The following is a 21,365-nucleotide window of genomic DNA, read 5'->3' on the forward strand; positions in this document are numbered from 1 at the left end:
GGCGATCTTGACCGAGAGCGCCCAGAGGACACCGAATCGGACCGTTCTGTCTGTGCCTCTTTCCGAGAACTCGACGTCGTCGAGTCTCGGTTGGACTTAGTGTGTTTAGTGTGTGTAGTATGTGAAGCACTTGTGTCACCGGGGGTCTTCCCCATAGCCACCCTGCCGGACGACCTTCCGAGGTCGGGGACCTGCGCTCGGCTGTCTTTCGACGCCGTAATGCCCTCGCCGTCCGAAAGTACGGCGTCGCTGCCATCGCTGAAGGCGCCCTCCGCTGCCATGGCCGCCTGCCTGGCGTGGTGGGCCCAACGCTTCGTCGAACGGTCCTTAAGTGTCTTAGGTTTAAACCTACTACACGCTCTGCAGTTCGCTTCGGGGTGGTCCCTCGGCAAGCAAAGATTGCACGTGGCGTGCCTGTCGACCCAAGGGTATTTGCGATTGCACTTGGGGCAGAATTGAAAAGGGGTACCCTCCATACGCACCTTGAGGCAGCGGGCTGTTAAGTGTAGGAAATGTATAAGGTGTACCTATATACCAAGAGTGTAGAGTATGTACCACCCCCCCCTCTCCCTACTTGCAGGGCCGAGGCCAGCGGCCTACCAGGCCCGGGCCGAGGCCAGCGACCTTCCGAGGTCCAAATCCGTCGTGCAGCAGCCGACGGTCGATTTCCTCTCCAGCCGGCGTCGAGTGTCGAAGTTCGACGTTGGGGTGGGAAAGGATGTCAATAGAATATTATTTTCAATTCTAGCAAAAGTATGGCTAAGGCCAGGGGACTCCGCAAAATGCTTCCGACCAGTATGGCGGAAAAAAACAATCTGAGGACCTAGACGCGTGAGGGATCTTGGGTACAGTGGACGTCACACTAGGGATAGTATTACTGGCACGCCCTGTGTCGACGCCCATTTTCGAGTTTCGAAAAACAAACTTTAATACTCCGCAGCTTCCACTAGATGTCGGCCTATGCACAGCATGTGATCTAAGCAGATTCCACAAGCCTCAGAAATATATATATATATTGTGGTGACTTCGCCCATCCAGGTGACAAATGGCCCAACGAACCACAATCACGGAGAATCAATTAATGCTAGATAGCAATAGGGATGCCATTAGGCCTAATAGATTTAGCAATGTTGAATGCATTTTAAAATGTGCTGGAGTGTTTTCAGTAATGTTTTTTATGGCCTGGTACTACACACTTCTATCTTTGGTTAATGACATGCACAAGGAGGGCAGCGGGGCTAACTTGATACGAGAAGGCTCGCACTTGATATGGACTGGGGTAAAGACCATGTGGAAAGAAACATATGACATTGATGCTAATGGTACAAATCTAATGCAACCTCCAGAACACATCACCGCAGGCCCAACAAGTGTCTCCTTGTTACTTCCAAATATAAATATGAGTAATGATTATGAACTTAATGAATATGATGGCGATTATTATTGGCCAAATGATGTGACTTACACAAGTACGCATGCACAAACAACCATACACCCTACCTCACATTACGCTGCTGCCACTGATGAGAATACACATGCCATATTGAACAACAATGACACAGCCTGGGCTGGAATGTTTCCAATACATTACAAAAAAGTGAGAAACAATAAGGAGGGAGGGAGAAGGAGAAGAAAAAGGGGGGGAGGGAAAAGATACATTTATCATGACCTAGGGTTAGATTAAATAGAAAACCCCCGCCACCCTGATCAATCAAATAAATGGTATTCAGACATGAGTGACACGACGAAGCAAGCAACAAATGAAAGGTGCTACGTCTGTTCACTCATCCCGCATGCATCAGGAACACCGAAAATGTTAGTACCCCAGGAAGTACCCTTTTCGGAGGCCCAATGTTTAATTTATTTGGTTTTGTTCAGGATAAAAAACACCTTCCAAGCGCCCACCATCACAATGGAAAAACTGGAAAATGAGAGAACATGCACAAGCAAGCGCCAAGGAGTAATTTGCCTTAAGGAACCATTTCTTGTTATCAAGGGGACGAGGTATGCAGAAAATAAATGGCACGAGGAAACTATCGGATGCAAAGCAGAAGCACTCCGAGGGCTATCCAATGACACCTTCCAATGGATAAAAGAAGTATGTGCCCCCATCTGGTCGCAACATGTCACAAAGCGAACGTGGGTCACAGCGCTGGAAAAACCTATCAAAATACAGAAAGAGGTACCACATGAACTGTGTTTCCATGGGGAAGGAAGAGTGAACATGGGGAAAACAAAGAAATGTAACAAGACGGTAATCATACCTGACATGAAGAAAGGCACCGCTGCACTAATGGACATGTACTGGATTTGCAGCAAACAAGCCTATCTACACCTCTCAATGGCATGGAGAGGTACTTGTAGAAGACCAAGTGAGATACGAGGTCACACAGCCGCTCTCACAGGAACCCCATCCGGGTTTATAAGTAGACGAAAATAATTTCAAGTTCAATTAGTTAGTAAAAATTATATATTGTTGATTGAAGAATGACAACGTTCAGTTTCAGTTGTATTTCAACATCATTTTATCAAAAAAAGGAATCTCTTATGCGAGAAGTCACTAATACACTCTTGGTGAGGAAGAAATTGCCACATCAAGTTTTTCCAAGGGGGAATTGTAACGCTTTCAATTTACATATCTAGACCCCTGCTACGGTTGGGGTCTAGATATGTAAATTGAAAGCGTTACAATATATAACCATGTGATCAGGTTTTCTTCTATGTACGACAAATGTCACTGTATCATGTTTGGACCAAAAGGGGTCCCCCTTGGACTTCCCCACCGATAACACAGTATATATATGCTTATGTGTGAACTCAAGAGTTGCCCTCTATATGTCACCAATGTTTTTACTCCACACCACTCACCAGGGGTCATCAGCCCTTGGCACGGCCAGACTGACATTTACATTCATGACTTTAGCATAGTATTTCTTTTATTTCTATCATTTCAATTTTGGTTTTCCATTTTTTAACACTCCACTATTCTTCATTATTAGCCATGAGGCCAGACAAATATTAATATTTGTCCTAAACAAACCCATGGGTTTGAATGCAGCCTCACATTTTCGACCGCGCGCCAATTTGGGCTGTCTTGCGGTCACGTGTCTTTTAAAGGAAGCGTTGCCCTAGCGACACCTCGATGCTACAGCCGCAGTGTTTCACGAGCAGGCAACGGGAGCACCACAGTTCCCCGTGTCCAGCACGGTAAGCTTGTCTTAACGCTTACATTTTGTTTCCGATACACGGATTTCACCCGCTTACAAACACACATGCTTTCTGATTACAGACATACTGCTGAAGGATGTTCTTCTGCGCTGATTTTATATCAGGCAGTTTTGAATTCTAAATAGCTGACAACGCCACACACAGCACACGCATTTTGCTATTTCAGGTAAAACATTTTCTTTTCTTTCTTTATCTCAATGTCCTCAACTCATATCGTATAGAGTCTCATCATTTTCTATTTTCTTTTTCTCAAATTTGCTTCCTCATCTTTACCATCTACTACTGTTACTTCAACCAAATGGTATGTTCTTTACATTCTCATATATATATGACACTAACATGTGTTAATGTGTTTTGTCACATGATGATGGTTAACTTTATTTGATGATTTGGTATACATTATTTATAGACCTGCCCTGATGAAGGAAATGTTATTCCGAAATGCATTGGCAATTTTTTGGTCTGATTGAAAAACTTGATGTGGCAATTTCTTCCTCACTAAGAGTGTATTAGTGACTTCTCGCATAAGAGATTCCTTTTTTTAATAAAATGATGTTGAAATACAACTGAACCTGAACGTTGTCATTCTTCAATCAACAATATATAATTTTTACTAACTAATTGAACTTGAAATTATTTTCGTCTACTTATAAACCCGGATTGGGTTCCTGTGAGAGCGGCTGTGTGACCTCGTATCTCACTTGGTCTTCTTCTGCTGCACATGTATTTTGGATTTGGGTGTCTCCGAATTCATCACAGCCAGCTCCTTTTTGAAAAATAGGATAAGAAATATTTGAACTAATCGACCATTTGGTTTACGATTTTTGAAAATTGATACTCGCTGATCTATTGTCAAGTGGTGCCCACTCATTTCTCTTCATGGAGAGGTACTTGTGCCTTAGCCAGCCTCCATACAGCCCTAATGGTAATACCAGAAAGCCATATCCAAGGAATGACGAGAGAATCGGCTGGCATATCGGCAGCAGGGCAATCGGCTGAACCATCGACAGCGCCCGAACGAATGATAACAGATGCTCCAGGTTACGAACTTTTGTCAGAATATGAACTGAAGAAAAAACTATCACCAAGTAAAAGATCCTCCAACTATATCTCATCCGAATCATCGAAACTCCTTGCTGAGATCCCGCAGAAGTACAAGCTCTTTTCATCAGTAGAGACATTTTCGCTTCACTCCTTGTCCCAGGACTGCAAGCATGAACAAACGCCAAATGGTTGCAGATAGTGCACTGGGAGCTCATCCAACTGGCTAACGACACTGAAGAAGGGTTCAACGTTATAAAAATAGAGCTCCGTGCACTACGCCTAGTGACAATGCAAAACAGATATGTCCTGGATCTCCCCACGGCAATGGACGTTAGTGTTTGCCGAAAAATTGGGGGTGCGTGTTGCACATTCGTGTCAACTGAAGATGCTGATAACGGGACACTCTCACATGTGATAACAGCAGTACACAACTTAGGAGAGAGGATGAGAACAGAAGGAGGCGCAGAAGAAAGCACAATCTGTTCGGATGGATACCATCATGGGTAAACGTGGCAATGAAAATACTCGTCCCCATCATCGTCTTTGTGCTCCTATTCTTCTGTGTGTGCCAACTGGAACTCCGGTGCTGTGAAAAGAGCATGCCTACCTCAGCTATGATGATGGTAACAATGGGCCGACCGACAACGGTAGCTACTATGATAGATGCACAAATACAAACAGGGGAATACATCACACCACAATACAGGATGACAGCCATTTACAGGCAATATGGGGACATGGTTGATAATTTGCATCATACAACGATAAAGGAACCAAGGGAGTTGCAATGGTACAGAGAGGTATGGGTGGACTTAGATGGAGATGGTGGGATCTACTTGATGTGTACACCAGACGAATATGCAAGAAGAGGGAACAGCTTGAGAAGTGTATGCAGGGCATGGATGCCAATAAAGGGTACCCCAGCGTGGGACGAAGCAGTTGCAGAGGCTGAGTACTACCGAAGGGAGAATGGAAAGAATAAAAAATAAATATTCGTTACTTTAGATGTAACGAAAGGGGGGAATGTGTGGGAGCGAGGGGCCATCAGGCCCCTCTCATCCTTCACTTCTCAGTACAAGACTCGGACCAAGTGTCTCCAGTAGTGGGTTCGCCCCTTGCCCTTATGCAATGTTAACTTTGGGTTACATTTGCATAGATGGGACCACTGAGCAGGACACAGGGCATCCATTTTTGTACCCCCTTTCGACTCCATCTTGGTGACCAGGCCTCACTGCGATAGTACGAAACACTTCTCTCCCTTTCCTCACAGCGCCCTGCTGCAGGGCACATGGCCCCCATCCTCGTTTCCACTCTGACTGGAAAACTCTGCGGCTCCATTCTCACGCTGAAGCCGGAGGTATTTCCAACAACTAATAAATGTAAACACATTACTCTTCCTCTGCGATCACTGTCCTGCATGTGAACCGGCATGAACTAAGCCCATAGCTCGTTCATCTCCACAAATGTGTCCTTGCCCCCACACCCTCGCCAATGGAAACTTACTGCCATTCTGACCCTGTGTCCCTGCAAGGTATTCCTTTCATGTGCCAGACCACTGACCACGCCATGATGCCCGCCCAGCAGAGCCCCAACTAACATTAGACCCCTACTGCAGTATATCGAGCCCAGTACTAACAAACGCCACATACCTGAGATTTTTGTAAGCATAAACCTACACTCTGGTCATTGTATTATAGTAGTGAAGATGCCTAACCTATGACTTGTATAATCCTAAGGTTACAGATGATATAAATACATGTGTGACTCTTATACAGACGTGGCAAATTACTGAGAGTCTTTGAATCACTATTATTTAGTGCATGCATTATAGAGAATGTATTATGTTGGCTTAGATAATGACCACTCTGCTTCACAGCAACCTGACCTTCACCTATCCGGAGCACAGATATCTGACGTCCATCCTCCCGCCAACCGAGCAACCAACCAAGAGGACGAGATGATGCCCACACCTAAGACACCACCCTGGCTGACCAATCCGGGTCCAACGTAGTAGCATGTGTTAGACGCATCATTGTACCTATATAACTCTCGCAGCCCGCTCTCTTTTGCCTTATTCCCTATCCGGGGAGTGTCTGTTTTATTTTCTTGCACATGTGAGACAGGGAGGGCACAAACACTAGGTAGGGCACAAGTTTTAATGATTCATAATGAGGACAATGGGCATCATACCATGTGTGGCGGTCCGGAAACATGGGTGCCAGTAAATTCAGCGGAACCCTTGTTTCCAGACTGCCACACTGCGAGTCCGCCTGCCAGGCCCACTGCGCCTGACAGGTCTGACCCTGCCGGGCACAGCGGCCCTGGCAGGCAGAGTCGCCATGCAAGCACCAGCACCATCAGCAACGGAGCCGGTGCTTCTGAGTCCCCAATCCCATGGAGTCCCATGGGACTCCATGGGAGAATGGGGACTTACAAAATCTGGCGTCTGACTTCCCGCGCCGCCTGCCTTGTAATGTCCCGGATTCACTGGGAAGTCAGGCACCGGATTCGGTGTTACAGGGTTACCACCAACCTAATAATGAGGCCCAATGATTGACTAATGTGGAGGGAGGTACAGTAGGATAGGGAACGTTTGATATATTTATTTTGCAGGTGTGCAAAATATGAGACTCACAAATCATTAACATATATATTATTTACTTAACAGAATTTCACTTTGCCTGTACTGCTGAGTTTTCTCTTGCTTTACTCACCTAGGGCAATGGCCACCAATTTTCCCTTCTCTTCAGGGCTGAGATGCAGCATTGTATCAATAACAGGAAGAAGCCGCTGTCTTTCACTGCCCGCCTTTAAAAATATGAACTGCAGTAGAACGTTCTTCAGGTATTCCAGGTTATTGACTGACTTTTCACGCTCTTGGTTTCTTTCCAGCCTTCTAACTTCATTCTTGAGGAGCTACAAAATAAGCATTTAGAAATTAGGTGATATTGTATTTATTTCTATACAAAAACAACTAAGAAGTTCCCGAAGGTTTGGGAAATGCTAATTTTGTTTCACAAGGAGTCTCTCTGTTAGGTGGATTTTTTCTCTTTTTAGCAGGAGCTTAAGATATGGAAAGAAATGTCCAAAGCATGGCAATTCTTTTATTCAAAGTGTGCGAAAAGTTCTCAGTGACTTCTGCATACCATATGAAATCGTGCAATGTAATGTATAATGTTGGAGAAAGCTAAACTTTTCATTTCATTCTTATATTTAAAACATTCTGACTTAGGGAAATAAAAACAGTATCAACATTTATGCAGACTCTGGGCTGCAAATAATGAAGCATAAGTACACTAATTCCTATATTTGAAATTCAAATTACAGGTTTGTCCTGGATTTGACTTAAACTAGAAAGCCTCTCAATCACTTTAATGCTGTTTGCAAAGCTATCACTTTCTATGGTTAGTCCCGCACCCCCTTTTACAAACTCGGGAAATCCCTTGCATGTGGCGTGGTGAATACTTTTAAATGATAATGGTTTTCTGGTAAGTACATTTTTTAACGTGATCTAATTTAGAAACTAAACCTACGCCTCTATCCTTCAAAAAGAGAATAGCCTTGTGGCTAAACATGTTTACTTTGAAGGAATGGGTGTTTGGTGCACCCCTGTTCTTCCATGCTTTTTTTAATTCCCATGGTTGATTACATCTCAGGGAATTACCAAATTCAAGGTTTGACATGAAAACTATTTAATAGTTCAAGGCACAGGGAAAATTTCATGAATCTCTGAACCCACTATGGCTTGTTCCTCCTGAAATTGTAAATGTTGGCACAGTTCTTCTGAGGAAATGGAACAGTGAAATTTAAAGTTCATAGTTCATCATGACTCTCCCTGTTTGTGATTAGATTAGAAGATCCATTAGCCATAGCCCCAACGAACAGCATTAAAAACATCTTTGCATAAGAAGGAAGGTTGTGTCCAAAGCCCTCCGCTGGTATCATGCTCGTTTTTTGTGCTAATAGTTCATTAACTTAACTGATGAGTAAGAGTGAACTATGTGTCCATGGGGAAACACGTATAGAAAGCAAGTGGGGTAGCCCAATTTGCCACTCAACAGATAACATTTTGGGTTGTATGCAGCTGAAACAAAATGTATAGTTCTTTAGATCTTAAACAATATGCACACATTCCTGTTGCAGGAGGAATCTTCTGAATGTTGCAAGTATGACGAATTCACATACTGGAGACTCATGGGTGGGATTATGGCGAGTCTGGGCACCAGACCCTGTCCGTAATATGTGCCACAGAGGGTGATCTCTCAGGTCCTCACAACCTTTCACACACCTGCAGGCCTGTCATGCAATTATTTGTCTCAGTCACTTCCTACAGCCCTATTTAAGGGAGATGCTGTAGGAGAACATTCTGGGAGTTAGGGATTGCTATGCGTCATGGCATGCACAGAGTAGAACATAGAGTGGCGTGGAGTAGAAGAGAAGCGAGAGAGAGAGGATCTGAGGAGGCAGCGAGGAGAGAAAGATCAGATTAGTTGAGGCAGAGAAAGGTGAGAGAGAAGCACAGGACAAAAAGATGCGAGAGTGGAGGTGAAAGGAGCAGAGATGCGGTGGAAAGAGGAGTGAAGGAGGCAAAGGTGGGGGTGGGTGTGGGGAAGGAAAGAGCAGATGAGGTGGAAAAGTGAAGGATGGCCTGTGCAAGATGTCAAAAGAGTGCCAAGGAGATGTAAGAGTAAAAGAGGGACAGTGGTGGAGAAGAGAGTGGAGGAGCAGAGGAATGAGCGATGCAGAACAGCTTGGAGTAGAGGAGGAAAAGAAAGCAGAGACAAAGAAGTTCATGGGAGGAGAGAGCTAGAGAAAAAGGAGAGGTAAAACAGAAAGGACGATAACAAGAAGAGAAAGAATTGAGGACAGGAATTTGGAAAAGAGAAGTGAAGGGGGTAAGTGCAGGGAGGAAGCACAGGAGGAGAAAAGGTGAGAAGGAGGAAAAAGAGAGGAATGGGAGGGAAGCAACAAACAGTCCTCTGATCTACTCAGACAGTTCATCCAGTGGCGCAGAGGCCTAAGGTTACAGCCACAGTCCTTGAAGACCCTGCCAAGTGAGACTGGTCAGGAGGAGGAGGAAGTGTGGGGGGTGGTGTGTGTGTGGGGGGAGAGAGAGGGAGAGAGAGAGAGAGAGAAAGAGAGAGAGAAGAGAGAGAGAAGAGAGAGAGAAGAGAGAGAAGAGAGAGAGAGAGAGAGAAGAGAGAGAGAGAGAGAGAGATGGACTGAGGATTGAGATCCTAAAGAAAGGTGACTGATTGTAGATGCACCCTACTTGACAGGGTCAGTTAAAACTTAATCCCAGTTTTGAAGTATTTATTTATTTATTTATTATGCTTTTATAGCGCGACAAGCCCTTGGACATCTGTACTCTTGCTTACATCATAAAAAACGTACGGTTGTTACAAGGGTTACAGTTATGCATTCAAATTCACATAGTTACATAGATGCTGTGGGTGTTTACAAGTTACATTGACATTTTACGTTTACGTGACACTTAGGCAGAGATCAAGGTGGTTAGCATGACAATGTTACAATTATGGCAGAGGTTATAATCATCTACTCATATTTATATCTTAGTTTATTTACAATATGCTTTATATTCAGGCAGTGGTATGATAATATGAAGAGAACCAAGTGATTGCAACCACTCAAGTGAGAACCAAGCCCTCCTCCTACCTCCACCTGCGAGGCTAAGAACCTCTGGCTCATCTTTGACACCACAATTTCCTTCTCCGCCCACATCTCTGATGTCTCTAAAAAGTCAAATTTCCTACTGCACCTCCTCAGAGGTACTCTGCCTTGCCTCTCATTCCCCCAGAAGCTCATGGTCTCCCAAGCTCTGGTTCTCTCTAGGTTGGACTATTGTAACAGCCTCTTTATAAATCTACCTGCCTCTATTCTATGCCCTCTGCAACTAATCCAGAACAGGACTGCGAGAGTGGTCATTGGTCTCAAGCCCTGGGATCTTATCTCTTTAGCTCTGAAATCTCTCCATTGGCTCCCAGTGGATGCAAGGATTAAATTCAAAAACCTCGGCATGGTCCACAAGGCTTTCTGGGGCCTGGGTCCAAAATACCCTCAGCTATCCCTCCGCAAATACTTCCCCTCTCGAGCTCTTCGCTCCTCTACCTCCAACACCCTCATGGTCAGTAGTTTTTCAAAGAAACGAGCTAGGGGTAGATCTCTGTCTTCAGCTGGGGCCTCCCTCTGGAACAGCCTCCCTGTCACTCTAAAACTTGAGGAGAACCATCTCCGGTTCTGGGAGAACCTCAAGACCTTTGTCTTTGCTTCTGCCTTCGCTCTTCCTCTCCCCTGCTGATCTGTTCTCTCTTGGCACTGTGCACCTGGCCACCCTTTGTCCTCTGGGCCCAGGTACCTTCTCACCCTGCCACCCTCCCGCACTGCCTCCGGACCACCCCTTGCACTGGGGTCTATATCTGTACCCATTCAGCCCCCCCCCTTTTTTATTCCTGCACTTATCAGACCTACCCTGTCTGCTGCCTTAAACCCAGCACTTGCCAATTGCTGGCTGCAATACCACTGTTTGTTACCTTTATTATTTATTTATTATTATTAATCTGTTTCTCCTTTGCTCCGCACTCTCCACTTCTTCCATGCACTTTTCCCTCCCCCTCTCCCATACACTTGCGCATTCTCAATGTCACTGGGCCAATTAAGATCGTTATTTTGTTCTCCCCTGTTCCCCTCCCTTGCCTTGTCGCGCTCTGAAACACTTGTGTACAAGCGTGTTAGAAATAAAATACCAATATCAATATGTGTTGGTTGTGCGGTTAGAGTGTGAAGAGATGTGTTTTAAGCTGTTTGCTAAAAATCTGGAAGGAATCTTGGGCTCTGAGATGAATGGGGAGTTCATTCCACAGTTTGCTCGCCATCGCGGGGAAGTTACTACCGCCCACCTTTTGGAACTAGAATTTCGGTGTGACAAGGAAGTGCATGTAGGCTATTCTGGTGGGTCGGGCTGATTGGGTTTTAGTTATATTGTCGGTTAGGCAGGCAGGGTCTACCAGGTGGAGGCACTTGTGTGTCAGGATGAGCATTTTAAACCAAATTAGCTCTTGAATGGGCAGCCAGTGGCATTTGAGTCTGGTCTCTGAAATGTGTGCTGATCTCGGAATGTTGAGCACTTCTCTAATGGCATTGTTTTGGAGGACTTTTAGTTTGTTGATGTTGTACATTGAGGTGCTGGTGTATAATGCATTGCAATAGTCAAGTCTGGTTAGCACTAGTGCTCTTGCCAGTGGGACGCAGCTGTCAGGCGAGAGGAAAGGCCTGCAGGCGTTGATCAACTTGCAGGTGTATGATGTGGCAGAGGCAGTGGCATTCACTTGTTTCAATAGAGGGAGGGAGGAATCTAAGTAAAAGCCTAAGGTTTTGACATGACTGGAGACTGAGATGGTGTTGCGATCAATGTTGAAGGATTGAAATGCAGAGCTGAGTTTGGCAAGTCTGAGTTGAGAGCCTATGAGGAGCAACTCTGTCTTCTCGTCATTGAGGCACAGACTGTGATGTGCCATCCAAGCCTGTATTGTTTGGTAGATGGTGTTGAGAGTGGCCGTATCAGTGGTGTGGTCTCCAGTGATAGGAATGAGGACCTGGGGATTGTCAGCCTAATTGGTATACGAGACGCCCAGTCCATCAAGGCGGTCAAACAGCACCTTTGCAAATATGTTGTACAAAGTGGGACCAACACATGATCCTTGAGGTAGTTCCACAGGTAACTATGGTGAGTGGTGCTTCTGCTTTGGGTGAGAAGACCTTCATAGTTCTCTCTGAGAGAAATGATTTAATCCAAAGGCTAGTGTTGGCTGAGAATTGTGCAGCTGCAGAGAGATGGTTGCATAGGATGGTGTGATCCGCCAAATCAAAGTCTGCCGATAGGTTAAGTAGTAGGAGCAAAGCAAGCTTTCCTTTGTCCTTCAAGTCGTCTATTTGGACTTTTAGGTCTAGGAGAGCCATTTCGGTCCCATGTCTGGGTCGGAAGCTGGATTGCCTGAGTCCCAGGATGTTGTTTTCTTCTAGGTATTTCTGAATTTGAAGGTATGCCACTCGGTCTAAGATTTTTAGTAAATTAAGGTACAGTGGTAATGGGCCGGTAGTTTGTGGGGATGTTGGGATCGAGTGAGTTGTTTTTAATAGAGTTAGAATATAGGCATTTTTTAAGTCATTGGGGACACAATTGTTGTTGAAGGAGGCGTTAATGAGCTTCATGATGAACGAGGTGAGTTGGGGTGCGCAGTCCTTGATGACGGGGTGTGGGCACGGATCACCTTAGAATCTGGATGGTTTTAAGGAGGAAATGGTCTGTAGCACTTCCGATTTGGTGACCTTGATGAATTCGAATTGTGGATTTGAAAGTTTGTCAGAGGTAATTGGTTGGGGAATTACTGAAGCTGTACGCTGAGCTAGCTTTTTTCTGAGATTTTGGATTGGAATTGGGTGCTTTTGCCTAGCAGGGTGTTCTGAATGTCCAGACACCAACTCACATTTTTGTTGCAGTTATCCACTGGTGGTATGGGAGTCTCTAGCTCTCTGGGAATAGAGAACAGTTCTTTGGAATCCGAATTGGTATACCAAGAATAAAAGATTTTGAACTGATACCTAGTCTTGAGCTATCTGATGATCGCTCAGCTATAACATATGCCCCTAGGGTACAAGACACCAAACAATGGGCTAAACAGACCTTAAAACCATGCTTTAATTGTGAAGGGTGCCCTTAAGTCACACAAAAAAACAAACACTGAACTCTTTAGCAACAGTAATATAGAACTTTACAGTTCTTATCAAAATGAGATGCAATGAGTGCTTTCCAAGATCAAGAGGACTCCACTGTTGTAGCCTGGTGGGAAAACAAAGCACCGCCGGTCAAGGAACAGAAGAGCAGTTAATACAGTACCTCTTTAATGACCACTGGCAGATATTGAGTTATTTGCCGTTATATCAAGTCTTTTGGCACCTTAAAGATGTACATTATACCAGTTCTTCAGGGATGAAGCTGCCAAATTCGGTGATTGCATTACCTTAACCCCTGTTAAGTCCAACCCCTGCAAGTAGGAGGATTGGATGAGTGACAGGCAAAGGATGTCTCTTTCAAGACAGTGGTCAGAGCTTAATGGGGGGAGGGGGAAGAAAGAGAGCAGGAGAGCAAGAGAGCGAGAGAGCGAGAGAGAGAGAGAGAGAAAAATTCACACTGCAACCTCCTGCTATTAGCAGCAGGAAGGGGGTGGAAATGAGGGTTTCCTGCTGTTCTTGTGATTCACAAGGAATTCACCAATGGCTTGCAACCGCTCTTACAATCGCCAGTCAGTTACCGACTTCTCAGGTTAGGCCATAATCAGTTGCAAATCGAAAGCAGTCCACAAAGAACCACTCATACTGAGCATCCTGCTCATTGGAAATTTAGGGGTGCAGGTAGTAGTCTGCTTGGATGCTGCCTATACTCCAAAGTTTGTTTTCACAAAGCAACATTAGTGTGTATTGTGATCGCTAAACAACTTCATTCAAATTCATGTGGCGATGGACCACCAGGGGGCGTTGACTGCATGACACTAACATGTTGTCTACCTCGCTCACAAGCAACAATATGTTTTAAAAAAAAAAAATTTGGGAGATCCTTGGAGCGCGGTGAGTGTGTGCCCAGAAGAAACACCCACCTGGTGTTTGTTTTTCCCAGTAGTCCGTGGGCCCGTGCCCAGGAGCAGGCCCTTGCATCCCCTCCCTCCCCGCACCCCTTCCTGGTTCCCCAGCCCGCCCGCCCACCTCCCGACCCGCCCTCCCTCCCTCCCATTGGTGCATCCGCTGCACACACTGAGTCTATCGACTCGCGAGGGCCCCACCGGCTCCTTTGGAGATCCTTGGAGCGCGGTGAGTGTGTGCCCAGAAGAAACACCCACCTGGTGTTTGTTTTTCCCAGTAGTCCGTGGGCCCATGCCCAGGAGCAGGCCCTTGCATCCCCTCCCTCCACGCATCCCTTCCTGGTTCCCCAGCCCGCCCGCCCGCCTCCTGACCCGCCCTCTCTCCCTCCCTCCCTCCCTCCCTCCTTCCCTCCCTCCCATTGGTGCATCCACACTTCATCACCGGCCCTCCCAGGGCAGCCCTCTGCCCGGCAGCCCCCAGCGGCTAAGGGCCCCCAAGGCCAAGGGCGGCTCCAACAGAGGCGGATCCAAGAAGTGTCAGCTGGTGTCTGCAGGGGAAGCAGTGGCCAGCCGTCAACCTTCATCCACAAGGACCAGGAAGGTAGGAGTGGCCTGGGTCAGGATTAGAGCAACTACTCTACCCCAGACACTGAGCCACTTACCAAACCCAAAGTAAAAAAATGATTGCATTTCATAATGTTTAGATTGCACTGATAGGCCTCTCTCCCACTGTGCGGGTCTCTCAAATTTAGCAGGGGTCCCGTCTCCTAATCGCATTGTACAATGTTTAGGTTGCACTGATAGGCCTCTCTCCCACTATACAGGTCTCTCAAATTTAGCAGGGGCTCTGCCCCCAAACTGCATTATATGGTGTTTAGATTGCACTAATAGGCCTCTCTCCCATTATACAGGTCTCTCAAATTTAGCAGGGGCTCCGTCCCCAAACTGCACTGTATGATGTTGAGATTGCACTGATAGGCCCCTCTACCACTACACAGGTCTCTCAAATTAAGCAGGGGCTCCATCCCCAAACTGCATTATATGATGTTAAGATTGCACTGATAGGCCTCCCTCTCACTGTGCGGGTCTCTTGAGTTTAGCAGGGGTTCTGTCTCCAAATTGCATTGTTTGATGTCTAGGTTGTACTGATAGGCCTCTCTCCCACTATACAGGTCTCTCAAATTTAGCAGGGGCTCTCTCCCCAAATTGCTGTGTAGGATGTTTAGATTGCACTGATAGGCACCTGTCCCACTGCGCGTCTCTCAAGTTTAGCGGGGGCTCCGTCTCCGAACGGCACTGTGTGATGCTTAGATTGCACTGATAGGACTCTCACCCACTATACAGGTCTCTCAAATAATCTAACTGCGCTTAGTTCAGTACTCTACCAATCCCGGAAGCCCACCACCACCTAACTCAATTAAATCCCATACCAGCAGACCGTTAACACCCTAACCCCCCCAGCCCCCGACAGTGCACCCTTAGGAAACACACACTACCCACTGACAGAAAGCAACACTGAGCCAGAGAACACCCCAGCGTATCCAGAGAAGGAAAACCGAGATCACTGCGACCGCACAACACAGCATAGAGGACCAACTACCATACTGCGCCTGCACCTAGACTGGAAAATGGGCCGTACCAGAAAAGGACGCAGAGAAAGAGAACAAGATTGTGCAACAAGAGACGCGAACAGACAACACCGACAGAACCCACAAGAAACAGCCCCATTGGAAGAAAACACGCCTAAAACAGCCACAACCGGAACAAAATCCACAAGAGAAAAATCCTTATACCTCACACCCTACCTTGCAACAACCACGATACACTGACACCCCAACACGGAAACCCCGAAACATGCAAAGAATTTCCTGATACACGCGGAAAAAAGATGGGGACACTCAACAAGAGAGTGGGAGGGCTCCGACCCCATTAACCCTTACATTACAAGAACAGAGGGGCAACATCGATTTTCACTACATCCCGCACAATACGGCGAAGTACCAACAACCAGCAACGCCACCTCCCACCCAACAATTGGACCCAATGAAGAAACCACTGCTGATCCTCATCCGAGTAGCATCACAGCAGAAACACCAATACTAATCAGCCCTGTTATCAACTTACTAGACCGCTTCAATGAAGAAGCAGCTGGCGCCGTTCTTCATCCTACCGATATCAATGCGGGAACATCACGAACAGACAATTACAAACTCGAACAACAAATAACCTCAAAACAAAATCTCACCCAGAGAATCCACTTTAACCTAATAAACGCAAGGTCAATGTCCAAACACGCAATGGAAATATACGACCTCCTGTCAGAAGGAGGCATAGATATCCTATTTGTAACCGAAACATGGCTAGACGACAACTACAAGATCACCCTCAACAACTGCCTACCTGAAGACTTCAAATGCATCCAAACAAACAGAAAATCCAAAAGAGGGGGGGGGGGGGGACTAGCAATCATCCACAAGGAACAGCTGGCCATCAAAATGGAAGATCCACTAAACCTCGATAAATGCGAATCCTTAATACTACGACTTTCAGTAAACCCCAAAACCAACCTGAAATTCATACTGATATACAGACCACCAACCTACGATGCGACTTTCATAGACGCTTTCACGGAAGCAATCACTACCCTAGCCATCAAGTACAATCATCTGATCATCCTCGGAGATTTCAACATCTGGTTCGACGAAGAAACCACAACCACACAAAAATCCCTAACCGCCCAACTAGCAGCCATGAACCTAAAACAACTAGTCAAAGGAGCAACCCACGCAGCAGGGCACACACTTGACGCAATCTTCGCCAACAAGGATCTCATCACCACGGCACCCCCAATTCAAATACTTTGGAGCGACCACCTCATCATTCCGTTCATAATCACAACGGCCACTCCAACAAAAAAGCAACAAGAAAAACAACCCATCATGATGAAAAGAAACTGGAGAACCATAAAAAACTCCAACCTAACCAAGCTCCTAGAACTCAGCAAACCACAAACATCAACCATGGAAGAAGCAGACCTAGACAAAAATGTTGCCCTACTTCATACCTGGTTCGCAACAACCCTTGACAACATCGCCAAAGAATAGCCCTTCACCCCATCACGCAAGAAAACTACAGCAAAATGGTTCACCCCACTACTCAACATCATGAAAAGGAAAAACCGAAAACTAGAATCTGAATGGAGGACCACCGCAAACAAACTGAAATTCCTACAACAGATCCGCGCATATAAAAAGGAAATACAAAAAGCGAAGAGGAAACATTACGACAACCGAATCTTCAGAGCACCAAACGCTCAAAAAGAACTATTCAAAATCATAAACGAAATAAAAAACTCACCGGCCTGCAACAACACGCCAATCCCATCGACAAAACTTTGCGAGGACCTCGGAGACCACTTCAAAAAGAAAATAACTTCCATCCAACACATACAAAACAGAACAAGCGTTCACAGCTCAAACCCCACCGACACAGACGAGGAACATGCAAACAAGCTACAAAACTTCCCAGAAATATCAGTTGAGGCTTTCGTCAAACTGGTAAACCAAAGCAACAAATCGGGCTCTCCTGAAGACCCTTGCACCCCGGACATATACAAAACAATTCTCAAACAAGGAACCCCCATGGAATACCACAGGAACCTCCTCAATCTCTCAATCTCAACAGGTAAAGTACTGCAGGCCTTCAAATCGGCTTACATCAAGCTGCTACTCAAAGACACAACAGGAAACGTAGAGGATTTATCTAACTACAGACCCATCTCCAACATACCCTAAATAGCCAAACTGCTAGAAACGTACGTCTACTAAATAACCCAAGAATTCATAGAAGAGCATTGCCTACTAGACCAGGCACAAGTTGGCTTCAGACCTATGAGAAGAACAGAATCGGCTCTCCTCTCAATATGGGACGACCTAAAAACAAATGCAGACTCAGACAACAGCACCACCCTGATTCTCCTTGATCTGTCTGCAGCCTTCGACACTGTCAACCACACCATCCTCATGAAGAGACTAGAAGGACTAGGGATAACAGACACTGCCCTACTATGGATCAAATCCTTCCTAACAAACAGAACAGAAACAATATGGATGAACCCTTGTAAATCCAAACCCAGAGTCTCCACGTGCGGCGTTCCACAAGGATCATCCTTCTCCCCGCTCCTATTCAACATCTACATGTACCTATTAATCAAACTCATCAAAAAACACGGCCTCACATGCTACAACTACGCCGACGATACTCAAATAATCTTCAACATACAAGACACCCGAGAAGAAAACACCACACTAGAGAATTGCCTTCGCGGCATATTCAACTGGATGAACCTCAACCATCTTAAAATCAACCCAGGCAAAACAGAGATAATGATTGTCTCAAAAAAGGGAGTAGACAACTACATCCCCTGCCCAAGAGAGCTCGGCACCACACCAGAACCATCATCAACTACAAAAAACCTAGGGGTCCTGATGGATAACAGTCTCACTCTGGAGCCACAAGTAAACTCGGTAATCAAGAAATGTTTCTTCCTCCTGCGAGCAGCAAAAACGATCCTTCCGTTCCTGTCGTTCGCCAACAAAACACTTACCATCATCGCTCTGATCATGTCCAGAGTAGACTATGCCAATAGCCTATACCTGGGCATGCCCGAACGACTTCTAAAAAAACTGCAAAGCATACAAAATGCAGCAGCCAGACTCCTCCTCATCACGCACAGAGCAATACAAAAACAAGGCGCAGAATTCCTAAGCGACAAACTACGCCTACATCAACCGACAAGAATGCTAAGATCAAGCACCGACATATGCCTGGAACCAAAACCCTACAACAGAAAAAAACTTGGAGGATCGTCTTTCTCTCACTAGGCACCCAAAACCTGGAATGATCTACCTAAGAATATACAGAATACAACAAACCACCTAGCATTCAGGAAACTCAGGAAACTCCTCAAATCATGGCTCTTCAAAGTGTAACCACTGCGGAGACGCACTAGAATGCCCAGACATTTAAACAATGATGAAAATAACTCCAACCTCGGCCACTCTCAAATTGGACAAACACTCAAACCAAAGAACCAACCACTCGACAGAGCATAAGACATCATGGAAAATAGCTACAAAGGAAGGCTGCAGAGACTGTCCACATACCTAGACCCAGACGAAAGCCCTCAAGTGACTCTCCCACTCGTACGTATCGGATGAACATATCCAGACCCGCAGACGCACCTAGATAGACGTTGGCCTGAGTCACATCTGGATAGGATTGATTGAAGGATAACATGCCAGCGCCTAGAGAAAACGTGAATGCTAGCATGTGCCACACTTAGAGTTGTGAACACCAGCATGCGTGGCGTTTGGATGGATCTCTAAACTCTAGCCTGCACTGCATCTAGATAAAAGTGTGAATGTTGGCATGACCACACCTGGATGGAGTCCTAAACATTGGCCTACGCTGCGTCTAGATGGGACTGTAAGGGCCAACAAGTGCCACACTCAGACAGAACTGTGAATGTTAGCATGGAAAAGGTCATTTAACCCACTAACCAATATAAGCTCAAACTCTGCATACTTATCTCACTCAAAAAAACTCACACAACCATCTCTCGCACAACAAGCTGCACGCACTTCACAGCACTACAACAACACATAAGCTGGAATAACAGCACACACGGACTGACCCCGATCCGATACCCACACCAAAGCTCAGCACCCGGTGTATACTGAGTTGAAGCTGCCAACAGAACACCACTGCTCTCACTATCTACTCCCTTCTTCACCTTACTAACCCATCCCACCTTTATCATTTACAGATCCGCCTGAGTGCCTGGGGACCAATTCCATTGGTGACGGGGCGTGGTACAAATACCTTTAACATTTAACATTTAACATATGTGCTGAAACTGATACCGGGGCCGTCGGAAAGAGTCCGGAGACTGCTGGCCAATTCTGGGAGCATTCTGTGGCCGGGCCCAGGAGTAATCAGTGGTAGTAGATTGCATTCTTACAGTCGAGAGTCACTCCGTGGGTGTTATGCCGTGGGAGCCCCGACAGCGTGCTCTCTACCAACAAGTGGTACTCTATCCTCGGCATGACCGATCTGGAATATGGAGCTGTGACGCTCCGACGACGGGATTTACAACTGTAAGGGTTTATGTTCGCTCAGGAGACTTTTCTGTTGTTGAACTCTAAGCCTGCGGTGTCAAATATGGGTACCTCTTCTATCTCCTGCACTTCCCAAACTGATGCTAAATGGGGATGCAATAAAGCTATGCAAACTGCAGCACTTCACAATTCGCATTGCCCCACTCAACCGTCATATGCTTTTGTAGTGAGTCACCCTTCTATGTCAGTGAGTGCTGTAGGCGAGGACATTCTTTAAGACTTGTGGCACTCTATAAAATCTAATGCCGTTAAGATTACGCAGTTGGAAAACATGCCCAAGTCTCCAAGGGCAACAATGGACAATGTACATAATAGGAACAACTGCTGTGTACATAATGATGTGGATCAGGTAGAATTAGCCATGGCATGTGAGGACCCGAATAGGTCCACTGCTCTCACTGACCTGATTGATGCAGGCGAAACGTGTGCCGGGTAACTCTGAAGCGATTTCTGCTTCTAGTGAAGTAGGCTCTTCTTCGAACGAGAGAAAAAAGATTGCAACTCAGAGCAATCAAGCGAAGAGCTAAAAGAAGAAATGTACAAGAAATGATAGGCACAAAACATAAAAATCAGAGTATGATCATGGGGCACAACACTGATATAAAAAAAATGCTAAAATGTCCACCATAGATGAGCTGCTAGGTTTGGAGCAGCTCAATGAGGAGACCAAATCACTTTTGATGGTGGAAGATGATAAACACTCAAAAGCCACTCATCGGCCACAAAAAAATTCCGAGCGAAAGTGATACGATCACAGGGCTTGAGAATTTTTTTTTAAAACTATCATTTGCCTCAGACTTTGAAAGCGTCCATAAAGGCACCATCTACTCTGCCTGCTTCTCCACCCTCTACTCTGCCTGCTTCTCCATCCAACTTTAAAAGTATAGATTCAATACAAATTCCGTTACATCTTATGACCAATACCACTGGTACTAAACAATTGGAGCTATCTAGCTTTTTCTCGGTGATAGGCAAAATCACAACTGATGGTCTATGGTCCAAAAAAAAAAGGCGGAATTCCCCAATAACGACCCCCCCGTCATCTGTCATGATTCCAGCTGTGATGGAAGTCACTGCAGTGGCTAACATAGGAGGATTCTAAACGGTTGGATCGACGTTGGCTCACCCAACAAAGATAAGTCGTCGTCATCCTCATTCCCGGGCAATTTAGGCCCCACTCATGAAATTTATAACATCATTGGTTGGGTTAGTGACCTTAACGGGACACACAGGACAACTCATTCTTTTTTACTCAATAGCT

At 45.8% G+C, this 21,365-nt stretch overlaps 1 protein-coding gene across 2 annotated transcripts in view; it reads right to left on the reverse strand.

Moving 5' to 3' along the window:
- GCC2 (GRIP and coiled-coil domain containing 2) overlaps positions 1–21,365 on the reverse strand; it is a 1,745,187-nt gene that overhangs the window by 61,635 nt on the left and 1,662,187 nt on the right. For both annotated transcript variants that reach the window (XM_069636885.1, XM_069636884.1), the window contains one exon: positions 6,987–7,188. In XM_069636885.1, the coding sequence (XP_069492986.1) occupies positions 6,987–7,188 (202 nt within the window). The remainder of the gene's footprint in view (positions 1–6,986; positions 7,189–21,365) is intronic.

This window comes from Ambystoma mexicanum, chromosome 7p, assembly GCF_040938575.1.
Source record: "Ambystoma mexicanum isolate Mex_15411 chromosome 7p, UKY_AmexF1_1, whole genome shotgun sequence".
Lineage (NCBI taxonomy): Eukaryota > Metazoa > Chordata > Amphibia > Caudata > Ambystomatidae > Ambystoma > Ambystoma mexicanum.